Here is a 23,851-nt window from a genome sequence, read left to right on the forward strand (position 1 = left end):
GAAAATTATTATTGATTTTGATTCAAGACGCACATCATACGAAATGACAGCAAGTAGCTAAGATGCACACCTTACTGAAATACATCAAGGTAGCGACAGCAACTATGTTCATACACGCTGGGCATAACGGTTAAGCACGTAGGTAGTTGTCTCAGCTTGGAAAGCTTGTTTTATCCTGGACGCAACTACCTGAACCAGTACACAAAAAAAAACAGAAATTCAACTGACCTCATTTTGGTTTTACCTAGTTTTTCTTTAAAAACATTTCAATAAAGGGATGATTTTTATTGACATTTTTTTCAATACATGTGCACTGAAAATTGAAAGTATTGTCGAAAATTGTCAAAATCATTCTATTTCGGATTTAGTCGATTATATAGTAACATTTCAATTATTAACCAATGTAATATGCAATATGATAATTATTTTTCATTGTTTGAGATTCCAAACTAGATGTGGAATAAGTATGAAGTTTTTTTTTGTAGTGCTGGATAGTGTTTGTGACTAAATAGAAAAAAAATATACCTTTTTTCTAAAATTCAAATCAATCAATTTCCAACAATCCTTAAATATCTTTGGCTATTTCGTCTCATTTAAGATTGCAGTTTATAAAAAGATAACATTATGAGAAACATAACTCTGTATTATATTTACGTGTTAATTACTGACATACGGAATTTTTCAACAATTTAATTCCATACCTTTCATCCGTCGGTCGGTGAAACAAAACGTTTGAAATATCCTATGTTGTATTTTACGATGAAGCAGTTTAATTCAACAATGAGATTAGTTGAATTCTAGTCGTTTGTGTCTTGGCTGAAAAGGTAGTGTAACGGCATATGCAATTGTGTCTGGACTAAAACAAGCGTTAGAAGCTGAGACAAGCGTTTCAAGCTTTAGCTCATGTAGCTTTTCAAGTTTTGTGCTTTAGCTTTTTAAGTTTTGTGCTAGGATGAAACGTTCGTGTCCAGACTGAAACTGACAGCATCAAACCAACAACGTTGGATTATTGTTTTCAACAAAAATTTAGTTCGCCCAAATATTAACTAGACGAAACCAAAAACTCAACTAATTTTTTAGTTGAAATTGTGATGAATCGGTTTTCCGTGAAAAAGCAATTCCCGTATTTTCTGGGGAAGATACGGGAGTCTCTGCGCAAGTTATCTGAAAAATCTTACCAGATTACCTTTGTTTGGGTCCCCTCTTATTGCCCTTTTGCGGGTAATGAAAAGGCCGACTCTTTAGCAATGGTGGGCGCATTAGAAGGTGACATCTACGAAAGACCAATTTGCTTAAACGATTTTTTCAGTATTTGTCATCAGAGGACACTCGACAGTTGGCAAAACTCGTGGAGCAATGGCGAACTTGGACGATGGTTACATTCAATTATCCCGAAGGTATCAACGAAACCATGTTGGTCGGGATTTCATACGTGTAATGTCCCGGTTTATGTCCAACTACTACACCTTGGATGCGCATTTGCGGCGTATTGGGCTCACAGAGAGTTGTCGATGCGCTTGTAATGAAGCTTATCACGACATCGATCACGTTGTCTGGGCGTGCGCTGGGTATTGTGGCGCCAGATCACAGTTAAAGGATTCCCTCCGGGCCCGAGATAGACCGCCCGATGTTCCATTTCGGGATATCCTGGCAAGTCTAAATCTTCCCTATATGTCTCTCATCTACCATTTTATTAAAACGACAAATATCCTAATCTAGCCCATATCCTTTATTTCTCGTTTCTAGAAGTTCCCTGTCCTTCCTTTTGTAGCACCAGAGTGCCACTATGTGACTGCCGTCGCCTTTACCACGCCTGCATAAAATGAATTCAAAGCGAGAGCTGGTCGACGGTCTGATCATTCTTGAAGCATTCTCCGCCGTCAACCCGATTCTAGGCATCTACCGTCTACCAGCCTGAGGCTCTAACTAATGTCACCGATCTTCTCTTTGCCTGAAAGATTTGTACTTCTTTCCCTGTCATCGTGCTCGCCTTTTCCTCCCTGTTACTGATACAACTTCTGCTGCTGTTACAAAATCCAATTTGTATTATATTCCTAGTTTTAAGATAGCCTTGAACCTTTTAATTTTTTTCATTTCCCATCTTATATATTTAATTGTATTCCTAGTTTTAAGATAGCTGTGAACCTTCTCACAAAAATTTGTTCCCCTTCTTGTAAATTAATCTACATTCCTAGTCTTAAGATAGCTGTAATTTTTTTTGTAAAAAATAACTATTGTTCAATCTTGTATATAGAATCATATTTTTAGTTTAAGATGGTTGTAAAAAATGTTCCTTTCAATATTAAAAAAATATTTGTGCATTGAAACCTTTTAGTTTTAAGATATTCAAAATGTAAAAAAAAAGAATTTGGCACCGCCAAGCTAACGCATCTGTGCCTATTAAATAAACGAACTGAATTAAAAAAACTAATGTAGCAAGTTAAATCCGCATACAAAATCTTTTCGTATTTTTGCGAGCTTGTAATTCCGCGAATCGTAAAATTTACCTCATGAAAAATCATATGAAAAGTAACTTGTGTGAATTTAAGTTTATTTTTCTTTGGAATGGAAGAACTATAAAATGTTTTCTCTAATCAGTGGGTTTTATATGCCCGTTAAAAAAATTACACTTATTTCTACGTCGCACAACTTCTGGTCCTACCCTGCCCCTCGTCACACTTCGTCACAAATTTGATATACCCTCCCTACCCCCCAAAATGATACGTCATTTATGCGTGGTCCCTAAAAGATATATACTGCATTTTTGACGAAAAATCTTTGCAATCTGATAGTAAATCGTTTCATTCTCGAACAACGAAAATGGAATGGGTTATCAATGTGTTTGAAAAATGTTTTTTAGATAAGCCTTTCATGAAGTCAACCGGAGCACAAAGTTAGTCAATGGTGTTGACTCAATACCATTAAACTTTCTACCTAAAACGTTAATATAAGATGGTCATTTGAATACGAAAAGCTTCTGTTCGTACATTAGTATTCTATTATGAGAGACACTTTACGTAATGATGTGTAACTCATTATACGGATGGAGGTACTGTTCCGACGTAATTTAGTTTAAATTATTTGCTAAAAACTTTCAACGAAATCGTTCTAGTTGTCATGTCGGTTTGTCGGTGGTTTGCCCCCGCACAAGTGCGTTTTGCCTTGACTATTTTCCAAAGTGTAATTTATGATTTTAAAAAAATTCATATTTTATATGTTTTTGAAAATTTTGCATAGCGTTATGATTGCGACTACAGGAGAAAATGTTGGTTGAATGATATTTGTTAAATTCTCCTAATTAATGTTCTATAGCTAAGCTATTATCTTACATCTTTTCCCTCATCTTTACCTAATAATATTATACTCAAATCCTAAATAAAATAAGTAAAATGCTCATTGCGTCATCTAGCCGCACATAAACTAAGCAGGTATTAATGTGGATATAAAATCCCGTCATGCGGCAACATCTTGTACAATACGGATCATTATTTAACTGTGTTTAAACATTGATGATTCGTAAAACTTTTTCCGTTTGCTCCCGGAGCAATGCTCCGAGAACCGTGTATTTTAAGTTTTCCCGGGTAGAGTACAAAAGCCGTACAAACTCGTAATTAAGATTTACGAAGTAACTTTAACTTTAACTTCACACAACGAAAAACAGTGCTTATCTAATCGTCAATCACATTTATCTGTACACGGCGTATAATTTAAAGAGCAAGAGAGCGCGGTTCTCTTGCACCAAAAGAAAGAGTTTTCTGCTTTTTCTGTGGTGTGTCATCGTTGTATCTTCCGTGTATGCATGAAAGTGGCACGTCAGTGCATCATTAGAACGAACCACCGATTTTTTTACTCGAATAATCGATTAATTTTATAAATAATCCAAAAATTCATAATCGATTAGAAGCTTTCGGTAGAATACCCAGCTACCTACCTACCACCCAATCATGGATCAGATAATTACTGCTTTCATAAAATCCATTATTTCCGTTATTTTTAGTAATTGTATATCATACGTAGTCGGATACAAAATTGTTGTACATATTTCCAATCAGATTGCGCAATAATCTTATTTTTCATTCAGTACAACGGCATATATTATGGAAAATTGAAAAAAGCACTATTTTATTGTTTTCAAAAGTTTAAAAGCCTATAATTTAAACAAAAAACTATTTTGAAAAAAAATTCATACCAAACTTTTGGTATTCACTTTATACAAAAAAAAATATTTTTCATGAAAATCGGTGAATTTGTGAAAATTTACTATAGTTTGTAGCTGATATCAATTGCCATCGATTTTTGTATTAAATATATAGGTTATCCCAATAAACAAAAAGTTTTTGGCTAACTAAGCGAAATTTCTATATTCCTGAGGAGAATGACCCTTAGGGTTAAATCCTCTATTATAAACAACATCTAACATCTATATTTATTTTTTTTCGTAATTTTGCGATTGTTTTAAAGAATGTTAAATTGTATTCTAAAAATTGTAGCTGGTATCAATTGAAATACATTTGTGTAAAAAAGTATGTTTCACTTCGCATTGAATTCAAAATTATTTGCTAAATAATTGAAATTTATGTGCTTTACGAAGTTCTGTTTTTTTTAGAAAATATCGCTTCTTCCAGAAATTATTGCTGAAATAAAATAAAAATGATAGGAGCGTAATGTAGATCCCAAACTATAAAAAATGCTCAAATAATCGAGTTAATGTCGCCCTCTAATCGGACTACGGATAATCGTGACTACGGATAATCGAATATGGCCTGTATATGAATTGGTCCCATTATCTTTACTTCGATCCTTAAAATTCGCCTTATAATGAAAGTGGGCTGAAATACGCATGGATGAATATAACTATAACTTGAAACGAGCTCCCCAATTTTATCAGAATATATTTGCTCAACACGATGGTCAAAGATGGAATACATAAAAAAATGAAAGTAGGCCTATCTTGTAGGCTTGTATTTTATTTCATCCATTTTTATCATTAAGTATGGCTATCTGGCCAATAGTTTTTCATGTAAAATTCAGTGTCCCGTGGTGGGAAAATTGGTCACAGAGCATAGTTTATTTTCCATGCTCAGAACTCAGTCTTATCATCGTCGACAAATTTCGCTACCAGTTTGTCTAGAAAAACTCCGAATTCCGACCAATTGGCGTTGGTCGCTGATTACTGATACCACTCATCTACGCAATACTCCTCCGGAAGCTCAGTTGAAACGGAAATCGTAAAACGAACAGTCGTCGAAAGTGTTCGCGTGCATATTATCAATCACCGGTTCCATTGTGACATTTGTATGCCTGAAGATAAGAAATACCTTATCAGAGAATGACACGTGATGATGGTCGTCATGAGTAAATATGGCAAACAAGTCATAAAGCCGAAAGGCCGGCCAGTCTAGATTCTTCCAAATGGTCTGATCAAACTGATATTTGGGCAGATTAAATTACGAATTCTTGGATGGTTTACCGTCAAGGTGAAACGCATAAGTCGTGCTACACAGCATGTACCATGGGATTTTTTGGAAGCGACGTAGCGGAAACCGTGACTGAAATCCTAAAAACAGAAATCTTTACAAGTTGCAGCATTATGCAGACTTTACGGAAAAAAAATCAATAAAATCATGATTGTTCTGTTTTCGTAATGTTCCAGGATTTAAAAGAATGGGTTTTTCAAAGAGAAGTTGAAAATTCTGCACTGATTTTTTGTAGTACGTACCACGACTTTGTGGTTAGACTTCGTGCAAACTCTGTAACAAATAATGATGATGTACTCTGCTCGTATTTTTTAGCGACCGTTGATGTTTTGGTGAAAATATTTAACATCGATCAATGTTTGATAGTAAGTCTAATAACTATTTTGATAACAATTCTATCCTGTGATGAGATTGATAAAGAAATGTATACATACATTGGAAACAGCACTTGTATTCGTGTATTTATATGGATGGTATCATATGCCGACATCGTCCCCATAAAACGTTATTCAACGCGCATGAGATCATCGAGAAATCTGTACCTCCAATTGACCGAATGCCTGAAAATGCGTATGTTTTTTGAGAAGGGCCAATAAGCAATGCTGTCAAAATCCATTTTGAGAGAAAATTCCGGAAAAACCGTAACTCGCCAAGAATGGATGTTAACATTTTATGAAAAGAAAAGTTTTCTTTTTCATCTGTCACTGATTTATAATCGGCGATTAATGGTTTGTCAAGAATTTCTTTCCAAATAAATTTTGACAGTATGCTCATTGGCCCCTCTCAAAAAACACGCGAGGTATGAACAGAACCTGTTTTGATTCACTTAATAATGCAATTGTGCCTTTCTCATTTATCAAAACTATGATTCGATAGGTTGTAACCTTCTAGCATGTTCCAATACCTTGAATAAATAATCTCAAACTTATCTTAATTACTTAATTAAATTAAATGCTAAACTTAATTACTTAATTAAATTAAAGGCCTTTAATTACCAAATATAATATCCATTCACATAGCGTAAATTAAATCATCCTTTATTCGCAATGTACATCCCTATAAATTAAAAATTAGAATCCCTGCCCAACACCCCTCGATACCAAAATCCATCAAATCCTACGCACGACCTTAATAGCAATGGAGTGCGTTTCTCAAAACCGTGCGTCTCGACACTGGTTTCCTCTGACATCTCCAAGCCGAGACGTCAAAGGAGATAAAATCTTTTGGTAACTTGAATTCGATAACAACTATTAAAAGTTTATAGTTTTCACCATTTTAAAGGTAACACCTATTTGAAGCAACGGTGTAGTGCATACGGTGAAGGCCGTCAGTGTAGTTTGGCCACACTGAAATCAGGAAAAAAGTTCCGCGGGTGAAAGGTCCCACGCATCGATATGCGGGTGTCGGCCATAGTGAACGGGACTCTATCGAATCGACGAAGGAGTCGGTAAGCAGTGAAAGTGCCTGCAATCTATGAGCGAAAAATCATCCATGTCGATATTCCGGCGGCTACGCAGGTAGTCCGTTGGTCCACGGGTGTCGCCCACCAGTACCGCTGCAACGACGAAGACACCAGACGCTGCGCACAAACGATGTTTCCAGACGGCTATCATCGGAATGAAATCGCGCGTGTTGATATTTCAGTGGCTACTTAGCCATCGGTCCACGTGTGCGTCCGGATTAAGCGAATCGGCCCGGGATACGACATCGACGATCGGAGGAATCGCCCAACGTGCTAATGGTTCGTAAACCCCACCAATCGAAATACCTTGTCCTAACCCGTGTGAATAAACTTGCTATATGTTTCAATTTGGCCATATTAAACGATCGTTTTTCTTTAATCGTCATTTTTAATTAATCTTTAATCGTGAGCCCTTTTCGCTTTGCCTTATTAAATTCGAATCGGTAAGTTACAATTCCTCCTGGTAGTTTGTCCGCCCTGAGATAGCATATATAAAGAGAAACTTACAAGGTAATAATCTGCCCATAATCGCATATCAGTCCCATAAAGATAGGAAATCCCATAGAAAACGGGACAAATACGCGATCATGGGCAGTAATGTTCAATGTAATTGTGGAAATGTCTATTACATTCTTATTCCACTTGGCAAATACATAAACAGTGCTCGACCAGGACCTTGCCTCTTATGTTTATTTTTGGATTCATGATGGATACGCCAGTTACTACTCACGCTCTTTCGAAATTTCAAACTCAACAATGATGTATTACTTTTGGTACACACTAAAATTGTATTTCGCTGTTCGGCAATTTTTTTGACGGAAATTTCGGTAAAGTCCGAAAGATGTCAAACTTTACCGAACGGTCTGTTGTATACAAATGGTTTTACCAAAATCTGTAACTAAAAGTACAATTCGTACAGTAATATATCATTATTCCTGTATCCGGTAAAAAAATACTGAATGAATGGTAAAAAATTACTGTTCATTACCGAATTTCGGCAAATTCGATTATCCATGAAAATTAACTGTCAAACCGCAGTCATTTGCAATTTTGAAAGTGTTCTGCACAGCGTAGATCTTTATTGATCGCAGCTAAAAAAAACTTTCAGGTTCTTTCCCGTTATGTGTTATCACTACCGGATAGCTGCGCTGCTTTTTAAATAGAATGAAAGTTCCAAAGATTAAAACCATAATAAAAGTATAAAAATTATACATTTGTTGTTTTTATATACAAATCCGAAATATTTTTATATAATTTATTAAAAAATGAAAGTACCGAAAATGTCCGGAAACATCTGTATTAAAATTACCGAACTATTTGGTAATTTTTGACAGATCAGAAAAAAAATTGATTACCGAACGATATGTAACTTGTTCAATTACCGAACTGGCTACCGAACGTTCAACTGTTGAAAGTTCGGTAAAAAAATTACCGAATACTGCAAATATTTCTAAGTGTGTAGATGGTACGGGCATTCATTATTCAAAGCTCTTATTCATTCAACATACAAACATACACCCAATTAAGGAAAAAAAAGTAATGATTAAAACGATGTGAGAATATTGTTTTCGACCGAAAAATTTAACCCTAGAACGTTGCACTGGGGTATAAATTTACCCCACTCCATCTCTGGAGCCGGATGAAAACGGGAGTTCGGCATTTACCGACCTGGGACAATCCAATTATTGCGTTTGTGACTCTATCCGCAAAGGAAAGTGCAAGACTAACGATTGAGGCTGCTTCAATATTTTGGCACCGAGCGCGAAAACCAACTCGCGAATAGTATAAATGTGCTGGTAAGTTTGTCAAAATGTACAAAGATTAGAAATCCTTCAAACTCCTTCTCTAGGACAAACCATCAACCGAATATGCATCAAAAATGCTGTTATGCTTTCATAAAATTCGAAGCTGAAAGCTTCTAGTTCCCCGGGCCCTGATGATGTTCTCTAAATTTTTGTTGAAAAATACATTAGAGGACTTCTTGAACCACTTCGGCGAGTCTTCGTGCTACCACTCACTACTAGAATATTCCCTTCCTGCTGGAAAACAGCACACATATTTTCAGTTCATAAAAAGAAAACCAATCGAACATTGACAATTATCGGTAAATCTCATGTTTAAGTGCCGTATCAAAACTATTTGAGCTGGTTGTTTTAGATCATATTTTCTTTCACTGCAAACACAGCATTGCAACCATGGTTTTATGCCTAAACGATCGACAACACCAACTTGCTCTCGTTCGCAACATATGTACTCAATGGATTCTCTGACGGATTGCAAACCGACCATAATTACGACGAATTAATCATGATAATGCTATCGCGAAGCAAACTCGGTATTCACGATCAACTTCTGCGCTGGTTTCGTTCCTACCTCGATGGAAGGCAACTCCAAATCAGCATTAAGGACTATCTTCACTATTCTTCGCTACATCCGGTATTCCACATGGAAGCCATCTCGGTCCAGTAATATTCCTCCTCTATTTTAAAATCGTCAATATCAAATTACAAGGACTCTGCGTTTGTTTGGCCGACTACATGAAATTTTTTCGACAAATGCGGGAAAGAATCGATGCCGAGTTTCTTCAGAGTTAACTGGAGAGCTTTAGCACGTTGTGTGGTCTAAACAGAATGGTTTTAAACTTGAGTAAATGCTCAATCGTAACGTCACGCGGAAACGCCATCCAATTTAATTTAACTACCATTTATTCGACTCGAGCATTCCAAGACACTCTGACGTGAAGGATCTTGGAGATATCATGGATTCAGCACTTACGTTCAAGCCACATACTTCATACATCGTGAATAAGGCATCAAGACAGCTTGGGTTAATTTTCCGAATAGTGAAAAACTTTAGGGACGTATACTGTGTAAAATCACTATATTGCGCACTTGTTCGCTCAACACTGAAGTATTGTTCTGCTGTTTGGAATCCGTACTACCAGACCGGCGTTGACAGAATCGAGGCCGTCCAACGCCGGTTCATACCCTTTGAACTTCGACATCTTCCTTGGCAAAATAGATTTGAGCTGCCGAGCTACGAAAACCGTTGTCAGTTAATACAACTCAACACGCTAGGCATCCGGAGGGACTGCTCACGAGTCCTGTTCGTCTCGGACTTACTGTCTGCCAGGGTGGATTGCCTTACAATCTTCGGATATCTGAATCTACAAGCCCGCGTTCGAGTTCTATGTAATAACTCTCTTCTGCGAATTCCATTCAGGCGAACCAACTATGGTCGCAAGCGTTCTGTTACCGGACTCCAGCGTATTGGCGACGGCATTTGAATTGAACCGGACGAGGAAAACGATTATAGCTAAAATTCCATCTATTCTGAAATGTGAAGCTACAACAAATAATCAATAAACAACAATAAACAACAATAAACATCTCCCTTCGTTAAAATTAAAACAACCCGATGAAATAGCATGGAAGCATGGGTCTAGAAGCGGATGGGCCCATCATACGTTGACTACTGTCAACGTCTGTACATCAACATAGAGATAACACTCCCTGGTTAGGAATAATCGACCCAGCGAGGAAATTTAAATTTTATAATTTATTTCTCGCATTAATAGAAATATTATATATGCAATTTTATATTAATTTTAGTGGTTTTAAAATAGTTTATCTACACAGAAAAAAATATTTTGTAATTTTAAGTTTATTTTCATGCATATATTTGGAGCATGAATATAAATGTAAAATTAAGTCCCACCACAAATACACACGACTTGTCGTGCTTTCTTCAACGAATTTTACTATAATTTTACACGTGGATTGAAAATTACAGTTTCTTTAAACAGAAAACCAATGCACTTCAATGTATTTTTATTCGAATACTGCTGTAAAATGAATGACATGTAGTATTACACGAATGAAAGTGTAAAATTGTATGCTGTTTGATGCTCCAATTGATTTTAGCGTAATTTTCAATCAAATTTTTGATTCAATCGTTGTATGTTTATATTCGTATTGATTTACATGTCGTTTAAACTTCATTATTTTTTGGTGTGTAACGAAAAAAGCGAAATTTCAATAAAATTGCCTTTGGTTCACTTCAATCCATGTTAGGGTTCATTAATTTTTCTTGGATTGGTTTCAAATTTTTCAGGTGTTTTTGTTAAGTTAAATGAAAGCTTCTTCAGACCGACACTCGTTGATATGGCTATTTTGAATTTTTTCTAACAAATCGCGGCCAAGCTAATACGTATGGCATGTAATCCGTCAGACCAACCAAGCAGATCGCTGCTATCTGAGCACGTTATCGCTTTGCTGACAATAATGATGTGTTTGTTGTCCTGTTACACTGACTTTATTATTTTTTTGCCCAATTTACTTCGGCCTAGTGAGCTGCACGACAAATTTAAATTGTATATGTATTCCTCCCAAGTAACATTTGAAGTTTTATAGCACTCTACAAGTGCAATCTAAGTTTTATCAGTGACTAAAAAACTACCATAAAACCTGAATTGTTACTATGGCTAGCAGTCATGCAAACTATAAACGGATTCTTTATTTGAGTTCTTTTAATCAGAATTATTTGTAATCAATTAAATTATCCATGATTTCCAGATTAAAGCATCAAATCGTAAAAAATAATCTGAAAACATGCTGGATTGCACATAGCTTAAATAGGGTGGTTGCTCCTATAGTTGAGGTGTATCAATAGTTGCAGCAGTGGGTTATACGATTAATTAAGGTACGAACCGTCACCAAATATTTTTTGATTGGTAAATCATACTAAAATCAATAACGGCAATAAAAGTTTTATACGCTAAATTTGCTCAAATAGCAATGAAAAAAAAAATGATTTGCTTTGAATTTTCCGCTCCCTTGCTCAAATGGTTTAGCTAATGTACCTATAGTTGCATGGGCCATAAAAAAGCAATCTATTTAGAACTTGCAACAATAGGAATCAAAATTAGCAATTGCACCACTGTTGGTACATGTGTTCCTATAATGGCACAAGCAGTTTTAAACACATAAATTGGCGAATAAGCAAACTTTATATTTTTATATATCCATAAAAGGAATTGGAAGCTTTTGTTTAATATTTTAACACCCCCGTGGGTCTCATAATCAATTTTTTTTAAAAGTTTTCCTTTAGTATACGACTATTGGTACATCGACCATACACAGGGAGAACTCAATTATGTCGATTTCAAATCACCAGAAAGCGATGTCGGTATTTGATAAAAATCCTTTCGTATTCCAGTTTAATCTTTCGAAACTCACGCCGAATAGCACTTTCTTATCAAATACAACCAGATTATCGGCATTAATATGATTTACAATATACTGTTAAATGATTATTATTTAAGCAATAACAGCCAGTTGTTCTCCGATCATATTTTGTTACTGTTTTCATCGATACACAAGTAAACACAAAAGTGATGTTAAAATCATTTATCTTAGTCCTGGTTGCCGCGTGTTTCGTGGCACCATCTGCAGCAAATAGGTGCTTTGGACGGCCCGACGGTACGTTCATCAACGATTTTACTGCTTGCGATACGTACTTTGTCTGCACTCGTCAGACACCTGTGTTGGGTCGCTGTCCACAAGGTTTCTACTTCAACGAGGCAGCGCAGAAGTGCGATCATCCTTGGAATGTGATCTGTCTTCTATGTGTCGGTGATAATGGTGGCGATGAGCCTGATGAAACTGAGCCGACAAACGATTTGCCGGTGAATTACCCTATCGATCACGAGTGCCGAATGTATACAGCATGTGCGGACGATGAAGGTTTCCTGAGGGAATGCGCTCCAGATCTTATGTTCAATCCTGCTACGGGTCAATGTGATCTTGAAGAAAATGTGGATTGCGAGCAAAGTGTATGTCCAAGTAACGTTAACCCATCGGTACCAACGTTCGTTCCGGATCTTAGGGACTGTGCGCGTTACTACATCTGCTTCAATCGTACTGCTACTGGGGATTCGCAGAGGTGTGCTGGCGATCTGCTATTCAACCCGGAAACTCGCATGTGTGATCTACCGGAAAATGTGGAATGTGATGTAAGTAACACTGATATCACTAGATTCGAACATTTTTCATTGCATTTTGCACTATTTTCTAACAATGGCGTAATTCTTTAAGCATATTGTACTTCCACCAATTGGAGAGTGTCCGCCGACGGGAATGCAATACATTCCAGTGGAAGATTCATGCACTTCATATTACGTTTGCGTTAATGGTGATCAACGGGGTCCAGTGGAATGCGCGGATGGTTTGATATTTGATATCCTAACAAGAAGTTGTAGAATACCGTCCGACGAAACCCAATGCATGACGGATGAGGCCGTGAAATTAAGATTTATCATTTAAGCTGTATTGTTCACGTCATTTCATTTCTATATAACCTAACGTTAATGAATTAATCGATGACATACCCTGAGTATTTCATATTATTTATTGAAATAGAAAAAAAGCTGCTGAAATACCTTTGTTCAAATTTGTCGTTTGTCTTAATGCCACTTGACATCTGCTTGTACTTTGATTCTAAACATTGGGTAACCATTAGAGTTTCAGAAATACCTATTAATATCGTATCCTTTCCTCTCTTGCAGTCAACAGAGCGTCTCTCTTGCGCTATATTTAGACAAATTCCATCTTGGGTGTAAACTGTGTCAGATTTGCAATGTCAGTCGCTTTGGAAAATACTACAAAGTGGAGTCTTAAATTTTTTAATTTCAGTTTCATTGCTGAGATATAGCGAAATACGTTTGTGACAAGCGCTAAATACTCAATTGAACGAGCTATCTCGTGACAGCAAAAACTCAGACAACAAACGTATTATCAACTGTTGAGTGTATAGAATGACAATAGATGTCTCTGATAACAGGAAATAAATTAAATCATTTCACCATAATAATCAACTAGGATCATGCCTTGGAAGAAAGAGGTGTTCCACCAAATTTTTCTCTGCTCCTGAGGGTAACTTGATTTTCCAAATTGTCAAAATTATTTCCATCCATTAATTTTTGTAATGTTTGTAGTATTATTCATACTGACGTTAAATGCCGCGTAGATTGGTTGCTTCCAGTTAGGCCTCGTATCAGCAGCACTTGTTTAAATATGTAGTATATTTCCAGTTAGTTCTGTATTTTTGATAACTTACCTGCATTTTTGAATGTAGACCGAGTACATAGACGTGTATTCTATTGTATACTTGCACCTCGCTGTACATGTCGTCGTACTGCAGTACGCCTACGCGGTCAATTTCGGATATGTTAGATGACTTCATCCCAAAGAATTTTCAACACTTCTTCAAAACATCTTTGTGAAATTTCCTTATTATGATTTTTTTTAAGCCCAAAAACAAATCAATATAATTGGCGGTGAACTTTTTCGACAGCTGAGATTTTTATTTTTCCATCACCTGAACCTTTCCTAAATCCGACATGACCTTTTCGAGTTCTGTGTTTTATTTACACATTTCCTCGTTCTACGTGCGCAAGCGTTATTTTACTGCGTGAATCATGCAGTGCATGCTTCAATTCTGCTGTCTCTGTCAACGAATGGGCTTTGCCTTTCTAAAATAACTTTGGATGAGACTGTTGTACCAAAAGGTTGTACTCCTGAAGATTTTTATTACTCTGTTGATTCGCAAAACCCGCCAATGAGTCATGAAGCGTTTTTGTGTACTCCATTCTGTCCGGTTGTCGCTTCCGTTTTAAGGTTTTGGTCAGTTTGTAGATGCCGGGGATAACTGTAAATAATAAAAGATTAACTCAAATTTACAAAGATGAAGAATTTGTTGTTTTTGTTTATCATTGGATTTTAAACGACGCCGGTAATGACCCTTATGATGCTAGCTCGGCTCTCGAAAGCTTTCAGGATGTAATATAAAAATGTTAGATGTTTTCAGCGTTATGCCATGTCCAAGGTACAGAAGCCATTTCTTTCTGCGCTTTTATATAAGGAAAGTGATGGAATGAAAGTTTGTCAATCGCTCTTTCTATTAGGGTTTGTCTAGGTTAAGGTAATTAAATTAGCGCAGTTTCAGTGCGAGAAACAAACATTTACTGCGCCATATTACCGGAATCACATTTTTCAATGTTCGTGTAGTTAAAATGTAAAAGGTCTTTTGTCGTGCCTACGACTAACGTTTAACCACAGACAAACAGACGTAACAGCTCGAAGAAAATTTAAAAAAAATCATCGCCCACGGTATACTAGCGACATCTGTTGAACACATTGCACAAAATAAGATTCTGGCAACCATGGGACAATTTTTTTTTTCAACCGAAGTACTGGCAACAATGCCCACAACGATTGTCAACTGCAAGATAGTAGATGAAAGGTAGGGGCATTGTTGCAGTTGCTAAATTTGAAGAGTGAAATAAAAAAATCGCCTGTCACGTACTTCAATTTTCCATGGCATAATTATTGCTATTGACAAATTTAAAAAATGCAGAGCTACCACTACATTTTTAAACCCACACAACCATTATTGTTACGGGAAATTAAGCAACGCCAAAATTGTTTTTCTTTTCGTGTGAAGAAATCAATTGTTGTCGTCAATTGGGCGTATGATTGATTTTTGTCTCTATTTATTCTTTCTGGTCGTCGCTCTTTTGGAATCCCGGAGACATCACGTACTCTTAATTTTATTTAGTCTATTTTTAAAGAGTCGGCTGTGCTATCGAGGTCATCATTGGACCAAGATCACGGAATCACAACCCCTAAAATTTCCTTGCCAATATCAGGATCAATTCACATCAACGATTTCATTTTTAACGTTTTCCGTAAGTGAAAACTCATTATGTAGGCTATGGGAGAATTTAATTTTATAAAATTCTAAACGGATGGTTCGCCACGATGAGTACATGGCACTACTTTCCCTTTCAACGAAATCTTTGCTTCTGTTTTGAGTGCAAAGTATGTTCGATGTGTTGGTCTTCTATATATATACGCAATCTAAATATGTAGTGATTATCATTCATAATAATCCCACGACTTGATAGTTGGGTTGCCGCGGATCGTTAAATATATCTAGATTGAATATGGTCCAAGCGTATCTTCAATTTTCGTAACTCCTGCACCCCGCCAAAGTTGAATTTCTCCGTAAGTCTCCGGGGACCAACAAATTCGAATCCGTTGCATACATCCGGTTAGATTTGTTACACCGAACCAGTTAAATTAGGAAGATCCTAAAATGTATCTGCTCACCGATCAGCATCGTGCAGGAAACTACGAAATGATTTTGAACAATTCTTACCTTGAAAACTTCGACAGGAATGCATTTCACATTTCTGGACCATTTTGTTTGTTTTGGTTTGCATAAAATGAAAATGGCGGTTATGTTTTCGGGCAAGATGGTACAGGATGTCACATTGTTTCAGCTATACATACTGTTGCCATATTTCTTCGTTAAAATCGATAAAACAAATGGATATGAAGAAGAAAAACATAAACAAATAACGTAGTGGGCAAAGGTTTTGATTCGGTTCAGTCATAATTATTTTTATCGCTAGTTTCGAAATTAAAAAGTGTTTCTAAGTGCTCGAATCGGAAGATTCATGGTGATGTTCGGCCTTTTCTCTCCTTCCATCGTGCGCCAGGATGGAATCAGGATGCTCGTTCCGATCATTATGTTTACTTATTTTATGGGTCGTAGAAGCCTTGCTCAATTTGACATGTATAAAACTAATACACTCAAAAGTGACGAAAGTTCCCACCTTTCTTTCCCTTCATCTTAGTTTTCGGGTTCTTGTGGTAACAAAGTGACACATTATGGCTATGTGTCAAAATCGCTTCACAAGCGCCACGCTCGGTGAGATGGCGCATTTTACATAATTTAAATCGACCGTTTTTTCTGTGGGCGATGAAAATTCTTCTAGTGTTACGTCTGTTTGTCTGTGGTTTAACGTTTTTGAAGGTAACTTTCATTGTACTGAACGGAATTTCACAATGTTTATACTAATCAATCAGATAAAGTGCATGAGACTTTTATTGGATTTATAAGCTTGTATAACATAAATATAGAATAATTGGATCGACTTTTTTATGACGTTAAGGGGGGGGGCGGTGAGGTGTTAAGGATTTCACCGTAAAAAAATCAGTTTTTTGTCAATTTTTTTAGAAAGATGGGTGAAGCGAATTGATCGAAACTTTTGTAAATTTCAATATCATTCTGCAATTTTTAGTGGGAAAATATTTGCAAGCCACTCGCTGATGAAGCTTTTTGTGAAACGTCTCTGGAAAAACACGATTTGCGGTGCTAACTGCCATTCAAACACGACTTAATTGATTTATTTCAAACTTTGCATACATATTCTATGTAAAAATACCTAACCCCCACGTTGAGTTTTTGAGATAATTTTTCATAAAGAAGTTTCCTTCTTGGGACATTCAGACGAGTAATACCCGATCAAAAAAAAATTGAGGGCAAAAAAATTGGTCCACACCCAAAAAAGAAAAGGAATTCTTCGAGGCTTTAGGCTATTATCGAAATTGTATCCGCGACTTTGCTCGAATCGCAAAATGTCTTAGGAAGGATTAAAAAAATGTCAAAATGTCTTAGGGCGCCAAATGCAAAATGTCTTGCTGCGCTATTCAGCATAGAGAACAATTCATTGAAACCTTTGAGAAGTGCAAAAATATTTAAAAAGTAGCACTGTTCTGCAATACCCATATCTCGATAAAGACTAAACCACGGATTCTCCGAATCAAGCAGTAGGTGGCGTATATCGCATAGACCCATAGCCTTTTCTTCAAGAACGTTGACAAAATCCGTCACCTTAGAGAAAAAGCTACTCGCTATCGTAAGGACATGCAAATATTTTCGTACATGCCGCTGTGGAAGAAAATTCGTGCTCTACATTGATCACCAGCCATTGAAATATGGATTGAATCTCAAAAATCCAAACAGAAAACTAACCCGCTGGAGATTCGTATTGAAAGAGTACAATTATGAATTAAGGTACAGACCAGGGTAACAAAATATAGAAGCAGACACTCTCTCTCGCTTAGAGAACAACGCCAACGAAGCTGGAGAAGAAAATAGCACAGACGGTACCACAGTACATTTAACTGATATCGATGACAGCGAACAATACGCAAAAGAAAATTTGTTCCTCTTGTTGTTAGTATGTTCCAAAAAAATTCTAAGAGGCGCCTGTTCATGAGACACTGATGAGGAGGCTTCCTTAATACAATAAAAATATTGATAACTATTCCAAAATTATCATTAAAAATAGTTATGTTAATACAATGATCCATTCGGCGAAATACTCATTTGGCGAAATACATTCGGCGAAACAACTTTTGGCGAAATGGCCTGCGGCAAAACGGCATTCGGCAAAATGATCTTTAGCGAAATGATTTTCGGTGAATAGTCTCGCCCCCGTTAGAGATATATTACGAGTTACCATGGTCAGGAACTTTCCTGCCAATGTATCAGCTCAGCATACATAATCAGTTGTGTTGTTCGTATAGCTTATTTTTGTGTACTTTTCAATGAAGTAGGGCTGAGGAAACAAATCTATATAATCAAAATGACAACGTAAGCAGTACTATGGAAATTTAAAAGCTGTGGATATAATATCAATGCAAGATATTTTGAAATAAAGTTTCAGCAAAAATCTACGTGTATAATCATAGTTTTGATATTTGATGAGGGCACAATAGCGCCACTAGATGGATTACAACAGGTTTTATTATCCATGACTATCGCAATTTAAATATAAATGGATATACAAAGCTAACCAAACACCAATGCATTGCAAATTCCGCGAATAGATTAGCCATGGATACTGATACTGATACAAAAGAGGCAAGCAAGAACAGTGCAGTCAACCTCAACCAAGTAAACTCACGGTGTCTCTGGTCGAAAATATTACCACAAAAAATCAGTATCGCTCAAGTACTCACTAATTGAAAGCTTAGATGCTCCTCTACCATAGGGAGGGGGTGTCCAGAACATGTTTTTTAACATTTTGATGGTCTATTTTTACGTTGTTAAACGATTAGTTCTCAATATATATCTCAAATTTGGGAAGTTTCATTAGTTGACACAAACTATCAGAAGAAAGAAGTTATTTATGTTAATAAAATTCTTCGAAGACACCATTTACACAATTTTACCAGTTTCGCGTTGTTAAGGGAGGGGAAGGGTTTCAGTGTAAAAAAAACACTTTCCTTATGATTTTCTAAAAAATTTAGGTGAAGCGAATTAATCAAAAATTTGGCACATTATAATGTTTCTTACTCCAAAACATTCTGTAATTTTTCAATGCCATTATATCGACATGAGACTCGGTGACGAAGTTTTTTGTAGAACATCTCAGGAAAAAATACGATTTGCGGTGTTAATTGCAATTCAAAAGCTACTTTACCGATTTATTTCAAATGTTGCGTACACATTTTATGTAAAAATACCTAACCCCTACGTTGAGTTTTTGAGATCATTTTTTACTTTGGGGTTACACCACTGTATATACTGTACAAGCATATTTCGGGATTTTTTCTTGGCGCAATAAAGAGATGAATCGAGATCTTGTTAAGTGGGATTTATAACATAAGTAGTGAATCCCACAAAATAATTTCGAGCTATTTCATCACAAGATGGCGGCTGTGCAACAAAACGATATTTTGGTTTTACGCGAAATGGCGCACTCGAGTGAAATAAACTCATTCAAGAATCATTTGTTCGAGTTACATTTTCGGCCAGCTCAAAAAAGGTAGTATCGAGAAAAACGCGGTCAAAGTTTTCAATACACACGTTGCGGCAGAATTGAAAATTTGAACATTTTTGTATTGTTTTCGTCTTTCATTTTTTGGGATACAATTTTTAAAGCACATTTTAGACTAATAAATAGAAAATCTATTTTTTTAATTCTACGGTAGTGTAACCTCTTAAGGAGTTATATACAAAGTTGGAACTCAAAAAATCGGAATTTTTTTTAATTGAATATTCTGAAAATACATGATTTTGAAAATATCTGTGCGAAATTTCATCCAGATCGGAGCACTACATTTCAAACTACAGCCGTTCGCAGTGCGCTGGTTCTTCCGCGTATAAAGTTAACACAAAACGTTAAACGCTATTATCTCGGATTTAAGATGTTTGAAAAGTACCGTTGCGGTGAACGTGATATCGCAAAAACTATTCATCCGATTTTCATAATTTTTTTTAAATTGTTTATATTTACATTCTTGTGTACTTGGACGGTTCTTTTTTTATCCAAAAATTTTTGATTCTTTGCCATGAATTTGTTTAAAACACCACAAAACTCAATTTTTTGGTTAACATGTTTTTTTTGAAGGAAAATTTTTTTTATTAAAAAACCAATCCGTTTAAGTACACCACAATACATGTTTCTTCAATAAACTTTTTACTTTTTTGATTTCAGTTGAGCGGTTCGGCTTGGAGAGCGTTCACCGCAAACCTCTGCCAAAAAAACTCGCTACTGGGGTTGGGCCATAACTCCGCCAACCTTCAATGTTTTTTTTTGTTCAACTTGTTTTTACGAACTTCGATAGTACTACCAACGAGCTGTCTTTTGCTTTTTCAAAAAAAAAAATGCATGAAGCGCTTTAAAAAATCACGAACTTAGCTCACCTTTTTCGCCACAACTTTGTATATAACCCCTTACGGTGCTTCTGAACTAGCTCTATACTGGCACACCATTTCGCATTTTCCTGCACTTAATGTGCTTTAATGATATCTATAGCACTACGAAGCCGTAAAGAATATGTTTTGTATGCGAATATAGAACATATCTAAAGTCATTAAATTATGCTTCGTGGTTACTTGGGAATGTCCCGCAAGAAAAGGTGTTTATTTTTAAGCTGATGAGAACTAGCGAAATTGAAACATTTGTTTTTGGCTTAGCAACCCAATGCAAGATGCGCTATGCTATATTTCTCCACCCCTCCGGATTTGACCCGGAGACTCCGGTTTTCGGGAGCGATCTCCGGGCCTCCGAGTTTTACCTCAATTTCTCCGGGTTTGGTGGGAAAATTCACAATCTTAACTTTTTTGAAATTGATTCTTTAAAATATTTAAAAAGTCTAAACTTAAAACTTACTCTGGTTCAGATTTATTTTCCCGACTAACCCCTCGTTTTAAGGTGGCGAAGATGCGTTTACCAAACATCGCTGATTTCGTTTGCAAACCAATGAAAATGAAAAACAAATTAAATTTTCAACAAATTAAGGAAAATAATATTTCGCTATGTGCTACAATTGAAATTTTGAATCCCATTACGTCACTCAAAATGGTCTAATAAGTTATTTTGCTGCAATTTTATTAAATCGCTTCACTGTTGGTGATGCTTATCGGCCACTGCACCAAGGTATGGCGGATTTTTTTTTAATTCAACTGGCTAGGTCAACATCAAACGAATTTTTCCGGTGTTGTTGCTACTCCTGCAGCGAACCTAAACTGTTGGCTAGGGAGGTGAGTTTTGCCCCTTTGCTGGAACCTTTGGTGATGAAAATCCATAACCCATGTGATGCCGCCCTGCCTCCTTTGCTTTCGCTGTGGTGGATAAATCGAATGAGCAATGCTTGTTCGATTTATCCACCACAGCGAGAGTAACTGGTGCTTTTGTATTCTGGGTACTTAGTCGGGGAAGTGAAATACTACACCTAATTAAATCGACAAACCGTTCTCAAATGTAAAAAATGTATAGCTTTCTTTTAAGGACATGGAAGAGTGGTGCGCAATAAGTTTGCGAAAACATAACACTCTACAGCAATTGTGAGATACTTTTGGTAATGAAGAAGTACATATTTGACTCTTTTTAGATCATTACATAATAAAAAGCAAATAAAGTGCTCCAAAATGTCGAGCAATCGCTTTGATTCCAACTTCTGTCTAGTTTCACTCATAATTCACCATCCCTCAGGTCAGTGAATATCTCCGGGTCAAAGCCAGTCCAGAAGTGGCCACTCTAGTGGAGAAAACTTAGGGTAAAAACTAATTTTATTCAACCATGGAGAAAATGTCTAAACCCACATTTGCGCGAGAACGCAATTAGTGTGTCCGATTTCGGAGCTAACGTCAATTCAACGCTAGCTTAGTCCTGTCACTAAGCGAGACGAAGTCGAAACATAAATTTCACAACTAATTTAGTTATTATAATTTAGTTGTGCTCTTTACACGTGGTTTTAAACAATTTGCTCCTTAGGGACCATTCATAAAATACGTAACGCAAAGATTGCCCAAAATTGACTCCCCCGATGTAACAAAATGTCACAAATTTGTGCGTAATGTCCCTTATTGCGTAACAAATTCCGGGAATTCTTTTTCTTCAGTGAAAACATGTTACGTAACGATCTAGCTTACTCCCCCTCCCCCATATGTCACAATATGTCACAATTTGTCTTACCTCCTCCCCCTAAAACTGATACGAAATTTATGAATGGTCCCTTAGTGGAGGAGAAATATACTGCCCATAAACGTATAAGAGTCCCATGTGGATTTTTGTCGAAAATGAGTTATCCGTTGGATTGTATTCTATATCACCACTGAATCACACTGCACAAATAAGATTACCGGGTTTGTTCAGAAAATATAAAAAAAAAATACCAAAACATGGTTGTCCCATCCATTTGGCTCAATGGATGGGACAATCTTGAACAGCGTTTTTCTCGGCTTGCTGTTTTTCAACATGGGACTCTTATGCTGTTATGGGCAGTATACCTAGTATATAATTTTAATCATTTCATTCATTTTGTTTTTTTTTTCATTTTATTGATTTTAATAATTGTGTCGATTTTATGATTTTGATGTTTATATAGAGTTTATTAGTTTTATTGATTTTGATTGATTTCATTAATTTTGTTCATTTTATTAATTTAATTCATTATTTTTTTCCAGTTCATACATTTTATTCAGTTTATTCAATTTATCAACCTTTAATTCAAATTAATTCTGTTCAGTCATTCCTTTTATTTATTGTATCCATTTAATCAATTTAGCTCAACTCAGTTTAATATTCTTTCACTTTTATATTTTTTTTAAAATATCATCTGATTTTTCGTTTAATGAGCTGATCAAAATTGGTGATTTTTTATTTTTTTATTAATTTGAATTTGAAATTACAAAATGCATATTTCTCACCTTCCAGTCCCTTACTAATTCAATGTCGTTAAAAACATAAAAAAAAGAAAGTTGACTCACTCTTAATCGTTGATAAGAAAGGAAAAAATGTACCATGATGGCGATCCACCCAGCAGCTTTGGGTGAAATCTGTCGACACCGTGTTCAATCAGCACACAGTTACCATACGACAACTGTTGATGCAAACACAAATGCCGATCAAATAAAACACCCCGGCAGGAAATTAGTGAGGGCAAAAATTAGCTCATTCAATGAGTTTCAACGTCATAAAAAGCTTAGTGTGGAAGATTACCGTGACGTAATTTTTTGCCGGTTCCGACTGCATAAAGTACAAAGTTACTTTACGCTCGTCCAGGCTATGCCGCACACTCAGGTGATTCGCATTTCAAATGTCAAAATATCCTGACTCCTGCGGTAGTAGACAAAGGGTTAAGTCGCCGGGAAACTCTAAGCTTGCTCATATGACCCTACTCCACGCTTTTCTAAACTTTCTTTCTTCAATTCCTTGCTCTCCCTTGAGTAGTATGGATCGTAATATTGAAAAATATTTCACACCTTCCAGGTCCTTGGTAGTTAAATGTCGTTAAAACATAAAAAATAAAATAACAAATGCATAAAATGAGTTGAATGATAATATAATCATTCAACTCATTTTATGCATTTGGTATTTTTTTAATTTTTTTGCTTTAGTAGTTTTTTAATTTCATTTGATTTGTAATTTTTCTATAATTTATTCAGTTTATTTGAGTTTTTTCGTGCAGGAATCGAAACTATGTTCCCAGCCTACCTCTAGTTGGGTGCCTACTTCGTCCGAGTTCTGCAAACTAATGAATGATCCAAC

General features: G+C 36.1%; 1 protein-coding gene across 1 annotated transcript; it reads left to right on the forward strand.

The window, feature by feature from the left end:
• The first annotated feature begins 12,279 nt into the window (after positions 1–12,279).
• Positions 12,280–13,326, forward strand: LOC131694177 (protein obstructor-E-like). Its single transcript, XM_058982657.1, has 2 exons — positions 12,280–12,952; positions 13,035–13,326. Exons 1-2 carry the CDS (start codon positions 12,335–12,337, stop codon positions 13,260–13,262), a joined length of 846 nt encoding a protein of 281 aa, XP_058838640.1. The 5' UTR covers positions 12,280–12,334; the 3' UTR covers positions 13,263–13,326.
• The last annotated feature ends 10,525 nt before the right edge of the window (positions 13,327–23,851 follow it).

Source organism: Topomyia yanbarensis, chromosome 3 (genome assembly GCF_030247195.1).
Source record: "Topomyia yanbarensis strain Yona2022 chromosome 3, ASM3024719v1, whole genome shotgun sequence".
NCBI classification, from domain to species: Eukaryota; Metazoa; Arthropoda; class Insecta; order Diptera; family Culicidae; genus Topomyia; species Topomyia yanbarensis.